This window comes from Notamacropus eugenii, chromosome 2, assembly GCF_028372415.1.
Source record: "Notamacropus eugenii isolate mMacEug1 chromosome 2, mMacEug1.pri_v2, whole genome shotgun sequence".
Lineage (NCBI taxonomy): Eukaryota > Metazoa > Chordata > Mammalia > Diprotodontia > Macropodidae > Notamacropus > Notamacropus eugenii.
The window spans coordinates 368204864-368218610 of record NC_092873.1 but is presented as its reverse complement, the minus strand read 5'-3'; the positions used below and the strand labels follow the sequence as shown (position 1 = coordinate 368218610).

Sequence of the window (13747 nt, the reverse complement as noted above, 5' to 3'; positions counted from 1 at the left end):
CCTGCATTCTGATAAGAGACACACTATATATGGAAAGATTCATCTGCAAGTCAGATGGAAAGGTCTCCTGGAACTTAGGTTTCAGTGTTAAGGCAGATAGTATTACCCCTTCTTTAATGTCATTTTCACTGATATGGAAACATAATACAATGCCAAGCACTTTGGTGGCAAGAACTTTGGTTTCTGGTTCTTCAGTAGCTATGACTACAGGTTGCTCTACAAGCAACCGCCAAACTTCTGAAGTCACACTGCATGAACATAAGGCCTATCTCTGCCTGGATGTCATCCTCTGGAGATTCTCCAGTTTATTAATCACTTCTGTTTCCATCATCTCTGAAACTTTCAAATCAAAGTGGAGAAAGGCACAGCCCTTATAATCAGCAGCACATGGTTCCTGGGGTTCTATCTTTGCCTCTCTTATGAGAGTCAACCCCAAATTTCCCAACTTCAGCTCTTAACTCTTCACATTTTGAGAAATACGTTGTTCTCTGTTCCTAGGTAATCTATCTTTTTTCCTGATCAGGATTCATAGTCACAACTTTGTCTTAACAGCCAAGTGATATACTACAGAGAGAATATATCAAATGAAACCTTTAACTCTACATGACATTTATATGGATTCAGACCTAGAAGTATTAGCACAAGAGAGCTGGATTGATGGTTCCATAAAATCTAGGGATAACAGTTCAGACAAAAGCCCATGATAAGGAGGAGAAAGAAGTAATTGTTTTCCCTCATCTCTTTTTCCTTCCACAGAAATGAGCTCTTATCTGTTTTGGAAGGTGAAGGAATTAGACTGGGTCATTTTTGTGGCCCTTCATAGTACCAATTCAAAAACATGCCTAGCATTGAAGACAAATGGTGAAGCCCACAGCCACATTAGTGGCCTGCTACACAACCCAGAAGGGCAGCAATCCCTACTCTGCACTCAGTGAATCTCTCAGATCTCTGTGTGAATGAAAAAAAATCACATTCAAGAATATGAACCCTATGATGTTGGAGAACCAAGGCGGAGATTTGCCCACATGCATCTGTTGTGCTATTATTCTGTGACAAAAGCATGTTGTAAACATCGCCAGGTTTCTAGTACTGGGTCTGCTCAGATAATTCAGTGCCTGATCACCTAAGACCATTTAAATGCTGGCATTCTAGCCTCCATGCTCAGCTGGCAAACCAGCATCAGGGAAGCAGCTGTTTGCTCACATTGGTATTGGTCCTTTTCAGCATCCTGGCACCCAACAGTCAACCTGCTCCAACAGGTATTCGATAGGTGCTTTGGGAGCAGACTGGGAAACAACAGGGAATGATAAAACCAAGGGTGCCAGCAATCTGCTTTTATTCTCAAAGGCAACAACACAGTGTTCTAATGCTTGCTGCTCCCAATAATTAAAAAAATAATGCATAGATGTCTTCCTTCTTGTGCCCCCATATACATGTGTGGAAATGTTTGTGTCTCTGAAGAGCCGTGTGTGTGTGTGTATGTGTGTGTGTGTGTGCACGCACTCTGCATATATCACCCCCAGCTAACTCTTTAGAAGATGCATATATCACAACATTAAGCAGGCATCATCACACATTTTAAAAAACAATGACCCAGCAAGCTCCATGTTCAACATGATGGGAGAAGGTAATAGGATTTACTCACCAGTTTAGCGTGGATGAGGCAGAAGAGGAACAAGTTGTTGGTAATGGTCCAGCGTCTTCATTCAATAAATCACATTGGTTTTGCTTTCCCCTCTGGCTCAGTCTCTGTGCAAAGCAAGTGAACCTCCTTCCTATTCTGCACGAAGAATCAGAAACAAACAGGCTTACTACCCACCAGAGCACAAGTCCACGATTATTAAGGTACTCTCGAAGCAAAAGAAAAGAGCAAATGATGCAGAGTGAGGGGGAGAGAGAGAGAGAGAGAGAGAGAGAGAGAGAGAGAGAGAGAGAGAGAGAGAGAGAGAGAGAGAGAGAGAGAGAGAGAGAGAGAGAGAGAAAGAGTCAAACAGTTGGCTCTGATTCTAGGTGTATTCTCGGGACTGCGGCTCTGAGAAGAGTTGATTTCTAAGGCTTTTGCTCATGTAGTCAAGAGATGCCATGGCTTTGATGCATGCTTCACTTATTGTATCTGTGAGAATTGGCCCGGAAAGTGTGCAAGGACCGAGAGGGATCAGTGAAGGCAAGACTGAATTGTAGTTGATTGTCACTCAGGGGTGAGCATGAAGGCAGCAAATCAGCATGTTATCTCTGTGCTAAATTAACAGTAGGGGAGGGAAATCATCCGGAGGCTGTGATCGCCTCCTATGATTCAGGGCTACTGATGAGCTATGTCTTCTCTGGGGCCAAGAACTCCCACTGTCCTCTTTGATTGTTTTAGACCAGAGTCCCATAGCCATAAACCATGTCCCCAGTCAAGAAAGACCTTCACTGTCACCTGACAGCTTCCAGCATGAGTAGGGGGCAACCTTAAGAAAGACAGACAGCACACTCCAGCCAGTGCTACTTAAATGATGCTTGAGTTTCTGCAACAGATGGTCCTGAGGAAGTGATTGGTATGCATGGCTTATGACACATTCCTGTAGAGAACGTGGACTATTTCAGGAGGAGGGTTCCCTGATGCTTCAATGAAAGAAGCAACATATGGAAATACCTGACTTCCCACACAGTCCAGCCTTGTGGTTTGCAAGCTTAGCCAGGAACCTGTACTGCATTCCCTAGAAAGCTGCAAACAGGGTATCCTTCACATTCTCCCTAAGATACAATGGGAAAGGAGCAAAGAGGGTCACCTGTAGCTTTTGAGTCACATTGTTCATTAGTTTATGCAAACATACATGCCCACACACACGCACGTGCACACACATACACACACACAAATATCCCTAGCAACAGCATAAAATTAGGCATCTCTCAAGCTCTCCATTCAGACTTGATCTTTGCCTGCTGAATGCTTATGCTGCTCGTACTTTTGCAGTGCCTTTGGAAACCATGTTCAGCATTCTTAACTGACATAACCTTGGTCTTGATTCACCTGGAGCCAAATCAGCCACCAAACACTAAACCTGATGCTTCAACAAAGGTGGAGAAAGTTACCTGATGGAAAACAGCAGCCCTGCAGGGCTAATCAACGGAACTATCATCCAGCAAAGGCAGAGAAAGAACTTCGAATCTTTCTGAAAATGCCTTCCTTGCTTTTGGGGACAGCAGGAAACACCGACAGGCTCCCTTGGGGAACTATGTGAAGCACTTCTCAAGCAGCAACCTGCAGGTAGCACTGAGTCACTCACAAAAACTCCCCAGTGGCCTTGAGCAGAAAATTACTTATGACGTTTCCTCAGTCCAATCAGCACGGCAGAAAAAACTCTCCCTGGGACATTTTTTTTTGTCTCTCTTTTCTGGGATCTATTAAGACCCCAGAAGCTTTACTGCAAGCATCTAGGTTCAGGGAGCTGTGAACCTTGAGACTCCAAGCAGATTGTCTCCTATCACAGCTGAGGAAAGAAATATGAAGAGGAATTCTTCCTCCAGGGACAAATTCAGTGTGGAGGAGGGGTGTTGCAGAGGAGTCTCATCGACAACAATGTTTTATGGCTCATGGATCATAGATGGGGGAACCTTAGAGACAATCATATCTAACTGCTCCATTTTCCAGATGAAGAAAGTGAGGTTCAGAGAGGTTAAATGATTTTCTCATATCACAAAGCCAGTGTTAGAGGCAGTATGACCTGTGCTTCAGAATCTATCCTTTACCATCTCAAGAACTGGGGAGGAAGGGGCACAAAACAACAGGTCCCTGGAGGACAAGGATGAGGGGTGGTCAAGACTGGGTGAGAAATAGTCACTATAGAGAGTAATCAAATCCCAACTGTATTTTGCTGCCCTGGGGAAAAGCTTTGGTCATCTCATGCTAGTTATGATTCTGAAGTAGGCTATCATCTGGCAAATGAGGTGGTAATGCCACTTAGGTTATCTGCCTGCCACAAGTGTCTCCCCACTCCAACTTATCCTTGACTCATCTGCCAAAATGATCTTACTAAGGGGCTGGTCTGACTATGTTACCCTACTTCTCAATCAAACTCAGTGGCTGTCTGGGACCTACAGGGTGACTCTTAAAGCTTTTCATAATTGGGCCCCTTCTTACCTTTTCAAGTCTTTTCACACTTAAATACCTTCTACATATATACTTTACAATCTAGGGACACTGGACTTCTTGGTTCTTCCTTATACATGATTCAATTAGTCATTTTTCAGATGTGTCTGATGTTCCTGAAGCCATTTTGGGTTTTCTTGGCACAAATCCTGGGGTGGTTTGCCATTTTCTGCTCCAGCCCATTTTACAGATGAGGAAATTGAGGCAAAAAGGGCAAAGTGACTTACCCAGGGTCACACAGCTAGGCAGTATCAGAGGTCAAATTTGAACTCAGGTTTTCCTGACTCCACATACTGTGCCACCTAGATACTTTGAACTCTGTGCTTTTTCACTGGCAATCCTACATACCGGGAATACTCCACCTAGACCTCTACCTTACCTCCACCTCTTGGCTTCCCCAACCTTCATGCCTGAGTTTAAAGCCAACTTCTTCTCCTGGCTTCTCCCAAGTCTCCTCTCCCAGACACAGTTACCACTGTTAGTGTTGTCTCTTTGAGATGACTTTCCATCTATCCATTTACTCTGTAAATGTATGCATAGGTATATATAATAAACATAATATACACATAGATGTGTATTATGTATGTTTTGTTATTGCACATTGTTCCCCCCCCCCCCTTAGAGTGAGAGTTTCATGAGCACAGAGATTATTTCTTGTCTTTCTTTTCATCCCTGTTGCTTAGCACAGCATCTGGCACTTAGCACTCATAGTTGCTTGTTAACTGACCAGTACTCGTTGGCCGAAGGGATGCTTGCATCCCTAACTTTTTTCAAAGACTTTTCAAATTTTCAAAAACAGATAACTCCAAATGATGGAATCCAGGGGTAGGTTTGGGAGCTGTGTAATTAGGTAAACTCAAACTTCAGTGGAAAGCTAAGGGCAGGAAGATTCTCTGGGGGTGAGGTGACCCCTCTGCAGCAAGCCTTCTCTTGGTTCAATGCCTACCACTGTGTGAGCCAAGAGCCACTTGGAAAATGCATAATCATCAACCATCTGTCCTTGAACTCTTGGGAACCCATCATACTATTATGAGATAGCTGCAACAGTCTTTAAGACATTAGAACATGTGAATTTGGAACTCAAAAATTTAAAATGAAAAGAATGTGAACAATTCATGAAAAACAAATTTTTTTCGAAAGACTGATCAGGATGTGGGAGAAGTATTTCCCCAATCCTGTACTTGGATATGAGATAGGTAAAGGTACACATAGGATGAGATTAGGAACTAGTTCTATGATTTTATTGGTACATGAAACTCCCATTTGAGAAAATGCCCTCTGCCAATGAAACTCTAAGTTTCAGAGGATTAACTGAGAGACTGAAAGACATCCAGAGTTCAACTAGTATGCGTGAGAATTTGATCCCATATCTTCTTGGATTAGTAGCTAGATTTCTATCTACCATACTATGCTGACTCTGGGTTGAGACAAGATGAGGAAACCCACCTAGCCATATGCTTTTTGAAGGTCTATGGAACAGTTTATCCAGGCCGGCTCTAATGATTAGAAATGCACAGCTCATGACCAGCTAAGTTATAGATTCAGTCCTCACAGGGATCAGTTAGTTTCATAAAGAGAAAAACTCTTCCAGCCATGGGCTATTCTGTAGACTTGATCTGACAGCTGAAAAATGTGTATCTTTGATCATAAGGATAGTACCTCACAAAACCCAGCATGTTTAGAAGGAAAAGTCCACTGAATCTAGGTTTGGATTGGGTTCTGCTGTCAGTGTAATGTTCAAATTATTTTGCTTCTTTGAACTTCAGTTTCATGATCTGTAAAATGAGGAGGCTAGATGGTCTGAGGTTGCATGATTTATGTCCTATCATCAGATAGATCTCATGCAAATAGATGGTAGAGTGAATAGAGCTCTGAACCTGGAGTTGGGAAGACCTGAGTTCAAATATGACCTCAGACACTTACTTGTTGTATGACCCTGGGCAAGTCCTCAAGCCTCTATCTTCCTCAATTTCCTAAGTTGTAAAATGGAGATAATAATAGAAATTAACTCCCCTGGTTATGAGAAAAAAATGAGATAATATTTGTAAAGATCTTAGCACAGTGCCTGACATGCTAGGTGCTTAGTAAATTAATAAATACTTGTTCATTTCTCCTCTTTGCTTTCTTCCCTTCATCTTTGAACAGTTCACATGCAAATGAGGCATGGGGATAGGTCACTGGACCTGTGATTTCATTGATATAGAGGTCTGCCAGTTGGGGAAACTACTCCTACCAATGCACGTTGGTTCCTTCTCCGTATCTTAATAATCTTAGAGTTGCCTAGGGCACTGAGAAGTTGAAAGTAACATGCTCAAGGTTATGTGTCAGTATGTGTCAGAAACAGACCTTGGATAGTGGATCTTTCCAGTTTGGATGCTTTCTTTCTATCCACTGCTCTGTATCGTCTCTTAGACATCAGACATATATTTCAAATTTCAACTGGAAAATTCCCTGTCTGTCTTTAGGCTATAGCTGGTACCCACATTGGCCATTTATAGGGCTTTCCCATAATCTAGGATATCTTCCATGGGCAAGCAAGTGACCTCTCTATCCTCAGACAACCCAGTCTCTTAACCATGCTCTACACACACATATACACACATATGCACATGCACATGCACACATTCTCTCTCTGCCTCTCTGTTTGTCTGTCTCTCTCTGTCTCTGTCTCTCTCTCTCCCCCTCTCTCCCTCTCTCACTTCTTTCATTTTGTTTATCCTATTCATTCTACAACCCCATATAGCCTAGAAAGAATCTTCCTTCCTCCTCACATCTCCTCAACCCTACCTCTATATTAATTTCAATAATCAAAAACTCAAGACTTAATGTCTTTAAAAATTCCTAAGGATCTCCAATCAATACAGATCCTTGAAATAGATTATAGTCATGTAGATTTAGAGCTGAAAGGGCCCATTAGAGGCCATCCAATCCAATCTCTTTCATTTTATAGAGAAGATATTGGAAGCTAAATGAAGTTAAGGGGAGATGGAAAGGAATAGGCATTTATAAAGAACCTGCTGTGTGCCAGGAACTGTGCTAAGTACTTTTTACAAATATCATCTCAATTGTTCCTCAGAACTACTCTGGGAGGTAGGTGTTATTATTATTCCCATGTTAGAATTGAGGAAACTGAGGCAGGCAAAGGTTAAGTGACTTACCTAGGGTCACATCTACGAAATGTGTGAGGCCAGATTTAAACTCAGGTCTTCCTGCCTCCAGTTCCAGTACTCTATCCAGTTCTGAGAGAGGTTAATTGACTTGCCTAGGCTCACATAGCTAATAATAATAACAGCTAGCATTTATATAATGCTTCAACTTTCACAAAACACTTCACCAATGTTATCTTATTTTCTCCTCATGACTACTCTGGGAGGTAGGCGCTGTTGCCACTCCCATTTTACAGATGAACATACAGAAGCAGGCAGATGTTAAGGGACTTGCCTAGGGTCACATGGATACCTATTGTTCATTGTCAGATTTGAACTCAGATATTCCTGTTTCTGGGTCCCATGCTCTGACCACTGCTATGCCCCCTAGCGAGTAAGATGCTGAAGCAAGATTTGATCTCAGGTAAGTTTTCATTCTAAACCGTTCTGTCTATACATGAAGCCACCTGGATCATTTCCTTACTTTATCCTTTCCTAGCACCTCAGTTCCCTAGCACTATCGCATTTTGCAACTCCCTGATACATGTACTACATAATATGGTACATACTGTTATCTATGTGACCTTATTCCTTTACTAGACTGTAGGTTCCATGAGGAACTCATGTAAAGCTTTTCTTTCTTTGAGCCTTTCTGTGCCCTACACACAGTGGGTACTTAATAATTGCTAAAAGAATGCATGTAACTTATAGCATGTAATTATGCACAAGCATATGTTTCCTGCTAGATTGTTATGTATCCTCTACAATGATTTCATCTTTCATGTAATTGGGTTCAGAGGTCTACACATGGTAGCGATTTGTAAATACTAGCTGAATGGGGGCAGTACTGAACCAGCCACAAGGCTTCCAGGAATCAATCTGGTGACTCATGGAGAGAACCTTGGGAAAGTCTAGTAAGCCAACTAGTGGTAGTATGGTGCAATTAGGTAGCCCAGTGAATAGAATACTGAACCTGGAGTCAGGAAGGTCTAAGTTCAAATCTGGCCTCAGATATTTATGAGTTCTGTGATTCTAGGAAAGTCACTTAACTGCCGCCTGCCTCAGTTTTCTCATCTGTAAAATGAGTATAACAATAATATCTACTTCTTAGGATTGCTATGAGGATAAAATGAGATAACATATGTAAGGCAATTTGTAAACCCTGAAGCAAAACATAAATGCTAGCTATTATTAAATGGTGCCATATTTGGAGCCAGAGGACCTTATTTGAATGCTGACTCTGTCACTTATTACCTATGTGACCTTGGGCAAGTCACTTAACCTTGCTAGGTCTATGTCACCTCATTAATGTGGGTTAGATGGGATAGCTTCTTTAAAATTTTTTTTTAAAGTTTATTTATTTTTTCAAATAAATTATTTTCTTTTAAAATTTTGAATTCCAGACTCTCTTCCTCATATCCACTTGTTCCTACCCACTGAGAAGCCAAACAACATATCAGTAATACATGTGGAATCATGCAAAACACATTTCCATATTAGCCATGAGAAAAATATTGAAAGTAAGAAAATTATACTTTGATATGCACTCAGAGTTGATCACTTCTCTCCCCAGAGGTGCATAGCATTTTTTAAAATAAGTCCTTTGGAATTGTCTCGGATCATTGTATTAATTAGAGTAGCTAAGTTTTCCATAGTTGATTATCATCATTACAACCTTGCTGTTATTATGAACAATGATCTCTTGGTTTTTCCCACTTCACTTTGCATCAATTTATATAGGTCTTGTCATGTTTTATTTTCTTTCTGAAACTATCCTCCCTCCTATCATCTTGTCATTTCTTGTAGCACAATAGTGCTCCATCATAATCACATGCCACAAATTGTTTAGCTGTTGACCAGTTGATGAGCATCCTCTTGATTTCCAATCCTTTGCCACCACATTTTCTTCTCCACTATAAAATCTGTCTTGTAGACCTCCTTTATGTGAGAAAATCTGCCCCATTCTTTTCTGTTCCCCCTTCTCCCAATGCATCCCTCCTTCACATTTCTACATTCCTTTTTTGGAGATCATCTCATATATAATTGACTCACCCCTGTGCCCTTTGTCTGTGTGGACTCTCTCTAACTGTCTTGATAATGATAAAATTCTTAGAGGTTAGATGTACCCTCTTCCAATATAGGAATGTAGACAGTTTAATTCCAACAAGTCCCTTAAATGTTTTCATGTTTACTTTTTTATGCTTTTTTTTGGATCTTCTGTTATAATACCAAACTTTATTTTCAGCTTTGGTCTTTTCATCAGGATTGCTTGAAATCTTCTATTTCGTTAAATGTCATTTTTTTCTCTGAAGAATTATATCCAGTTTTGCTGGATCAGTTACCCCTGGTCGCAGTTCTGGCTCCTTTGCCCTCTGGAATATCATATATCAAGTCTTCTGCTTTTTTAATGTGGAATATGCTAAATATTGTGTTATTCTGGCTGTGGCTCTGTGATATTAGAATTGTTTCTCTCTGGTTCTTTCTAATACTTTTTCCTTGTCCTGTGAGCTCTGTAATTTGTCTATAATAATCCTGGTAATTTTTGTTTTGGGATCTCTTTCAGGAAGTGATCAGTGGATTCTTTTAATTTCCATTTTCCCCTTTGGATCTAAAATCATGACTTTCAGGTAGTTCAATAATTTTAAAATTATTTTTCCTTGATCTATCTTGCAGGTTAGTCATTTTTTCAATGAAGTACTTCACATTCTTCTCTATTTTTCATTCCTTTGACTTTGTCTTCTTGTTTCTTGAAGTCTAATAAAATCATTAGTTTCCACTTGCCCAATTCTAAATTTTAAGGAATTATTTTCTTTAGTGAGTTTTTGCATCTCTTTTTCCATTTGGCCAATTATACTTCTTTAAGGAGTTATTTTCTTCAGGGAATTTTTGTGTTTCTTTTACTGTTACACTAATTCTGGTTTTTAAGGTGATATTTTCTTCAGTACCTTTTTGTGCCTCTTTTTGCCATGCTGTTAATTTTCTTTTCATAATTTTCTTGTACCACTCTCATTTTTTCCCCTATTTTTTCCTCTACTATTCTTAGTTCTTTTTTTTAAATTCTTCTAGGAATTCTTCCTGGCCTTGGGTCCAGTTAGCATTTTCTTTGAGGCTTTGCTTATAGCTATTTCTGCAAGGTTGTCCTCTTCTAAATTTATGTCTTAGTCTTCCCTGCCTTCATAGCAGCCTTTTATGGTCAAGTTCATTTTTCTTTTGGTTGTTGTTTGCTCCTTTCTCCAGCCTATTTTTTCACTTTGAATTTTATATTGAAATTGAGTTTTGCTCACCTAGAGGTAGGGAAACACTGTGCTAAGATTTAGGAGCTGTGTGTGTGTATGTGAGTGCACATGTGCTGCTATTTTCAGAGATAGTTCTAGGGATCTGCAAGTTTTTTATTTTTCCAAGGCTGTGTTATCCTGGGAGAGGTGTAGTAACTGCTCTCTTGGTCTGCACTCTGGGTCTTCATCCAGAAAGGGCTCCCACTCCCTTGCAGTCATGAGTACTAGTGTTCCTCTTGGCCCTGAAGTTTGACCAGGGCTCCTGTTCTCTTGTGACTGATCACATGTATTCCTCTCTATCCTGGAACTGTGACCCAGAACTATTTCTGGGCAACAGAGCTGCCAATTCATGCAAGAAGCACCCAGTGATAGCAAAGGGTCCCCTCTCATATCTTTCTGACCAGTTGCCAACCCTCTAATCATCTTTGGGCTGAGAGCCCCTGAAGCTGCTGCTATTGCCACTGCCTCTTGGATGCAGACCTGCATGTTTTTTGGTGCAGGTATTATATTCTAGTGTTGTAGACTTCTCCTGTGGAACTCCTAAATTGTCTTAGCCTAGAAAAAAAAAGTGTCCCTCTGACTTTTTGTTGTCTATGCCACTCCAAAACTTGATTTGAATTGTTATTTTAAAGGTGTTTAGAGGGGAATGTTGGGAGGGGTTAGCTGGGTTCTGGCTTGTATTCTGCCATTTTAACTCCAAGATTAGAAGTAATGACTTCTAAGATACCTCCCATCACTAAAACTATTATCCTATGATCCTATTGTTAACCTGAAAAAAAAAAAAGACCCATTGGTATAAAAATATTGATAGCAGTCTTATTTGCAATAAGAAAAAAAAGCTGGAAACAATTCAAGTGTCCAACAATTGAAAAATTGTGGAATAATCTGTGTTGTGTGAATAGAAAATAATATTATTGTACTATAAGAAGTGGCACATATGAAGAACACAAAGCTGTCTGGGAAAACTGGACATGACATGATGCAGATAAAAAGAGCATAACCCAAACAACAATATCACACTAACTCTCATTATGTAAATAATAATGACAAGTACAATACTACCAACAAAAAAAAAAGTTTGGAGAAATACTTAGAAAAATTAGAATTAGGAAAATTCAGAATTCAATTTAGTTTAATTTAGGTCAATTAGTATTCATTAAATGCTTACTATGTGACAAGTAGGGAGACCCAAAGACAAAAATGAAAACAACTCCTTTCCTTGAGGAGGTTACATTCCCCCCAAAGGTATAAAGAAAGTTTATGGAAATAAAAAGAACAATTTAATAACTTTATTATTGACATGAATTAGATGGGTCCAGAATTGTTATTTTATGAACATAGGGAACTTATGTTGTCGTAACTTTCTTCTCTAAAGCTGAATAGTAACTATGAGTCTTAGATCACTAAGAGGTGATGGGTCCATGATCACATAGCTAGGATATGTCAGAGATAGTACTTGAACTCAGGTCTTCCTGACTCCAGTGATGATCCCTCTATCCACTATGTACATTGCATGCTTATTAAAATTAATTTACGTTAAAAAAAACTGGAGTGAACCAAAATTTCTGATTCCAGGAATATATTTCTCCTAGTTATGAATTTGGATGTTTGAGTTCATGAAGGATTAGTAAATTTATAATAAATATTATTGAAATCCCTTTCATATTCACAGACTGTCTGCTATGCCTGATATGTTTTCTCTCTAGCTCCCTTTAAGTCTCTACTACAGTGACATGACCTACAAGAGGCCTTTTCTTATTTCCCCTAGTTGTTAGCTCTCCTCCCCTCAATAATTTTTAATTTGCTCTGCATATATTTCATTTTCACTATTGGAATGCGTGTTGTTTTTGTTACCAGTAGATCTACTTCTTAAGAGCAGAGAATCTCAAGTGTATTTTTGTTGTACTCTTTCTTTTCTGCCTCGTATAGTAACTGGCCCTTAATAAATGTTTTTTAAATGAATGAATGTATGCATTATAATATGCTTTTTCTTTTTTAAAATTCCAGAAGCCATTTTGTGAACCAAGCAAAGTTTCCACTATTATCAAGAATAAGCAATATCCAATCCTCTACTCATAATCCTGTCCATGTTTTCATAAAGGCCCATCTATCACAGGAAAAGCATTTTTGATGTATAGTCAGTTCTATATGGTTATTTTCCAATGAGTAAATTTAAATTGATCACTTTTTGATGGCTTTCTAACAATTTTTCACTTTTTTTCAGCAAGGATTTTTAAATTTTTTCATCAGTTCCCAAAATAAGTTATGGGAAGAAACCAGCCCTGTTCCTTACAACGGTCCAGGAGGGAGGTACTGACTGGCAGCTTCTGCTCCCTAATCTCCCCAACCCTTCCGTAGGGTGTCGGCTCCTCGCTAATTACTCTGATTCTTTTTTTTTTCTTTCCCCAAAAGAAAATATGCCACTTATTGAAAGCTACTTATAAAGGGACAAAAACAAAATAGGAAAAGAAAACCAACACCCCAGGGTGTACCAGAACATGCAGACAGGGCTCCTTGAATGTGTGAAGTTGTTAGAAATGAATGTAAGACCCTTCCTCCTCCTCCCTCTCTATTTCTAAGCCACAAAGAAAAAAGGAGGGAAGAAAAAGCATCTCCTATTCAACCCCAATCAGACCTTTTCAAAAGGTTCAGACTGTTCGCTGGCATGTTATTTCTTGATTATTTTGTTTTAAGCACCAGTTGACCTTTGAGAGCAAAACTCGGAGGTCCCAAAATATCCCCCAAAAGGCTCTTCTGACATTCTCTTTGGACTCAGAGACAGGATGTATGAAAGGGCTCTTAAGAAAGAGATGGTCCTTAGGAGATGCCTGGGGAGGTTTTATGACAGAATGTTTATCAAAAATGAGCCATCTGAGGTTTCCCAACTTCGAAGTTTGGAGAAATGGGATTCTCTTGAGATGGCTCTGAACTCTTCACTGGAAAGCTTTCCAAGAACCATTTCCTACCCATTCCATGCAGCTTCTCTCCTCTGGCATCACCCTGGGATAGTCAGATCCCCTACTTCTGAAAAGTCTTCTTGTTCTGGCTTCAGACCCTTCTTTCAGTCATCATTATAATTCTCTCGTTATGAATTCCCTATTGTCTGTTATGTACCCGAGATCCCCCACAGCACACGGAGGAAAGGAATGTAAGTCTGCTAGGTCTGCCTCTAAGTCTCAACCTTGTCCTCAGCC

General features: G+C 39.9%; 1 protein-coding gene across 13 annotated transcripts in view; it reads right to left on the bottom strand.

Moving 5' to 3' along the window:
- ANKFN1 (ankyrin repeat and fibronectin type III domain containing 1) overlaps positions 1-13747 on the bottom strand; it is a 556807-nt gene that overhangs the window by 194912 nt on the left and 348148 nt on the right. For 11 of the 13 annotated variants that reach the window (XM_072646766.1, XM_072646762.1, XM_072646765.1 and 8 more), the window contains one exon: positions 1646-1780. Coding sequence is in view for 5 of the 13 variants with exons in the window: in XM_072646757.1 (XP_072502858.1) it covers positions 1646-1780 (135 nt within the window). In the remaining 8 variants the exon portion in view is untranslated. Of the gene's footprint in view, positions 1-1645; positions 1781-6055; positions 6106-13747 lie in introns of all 13 variants that reach the window. The other 2 variants (XM_072646763.1, XM_072646764.1) reach the window with 1 other exon arrangement.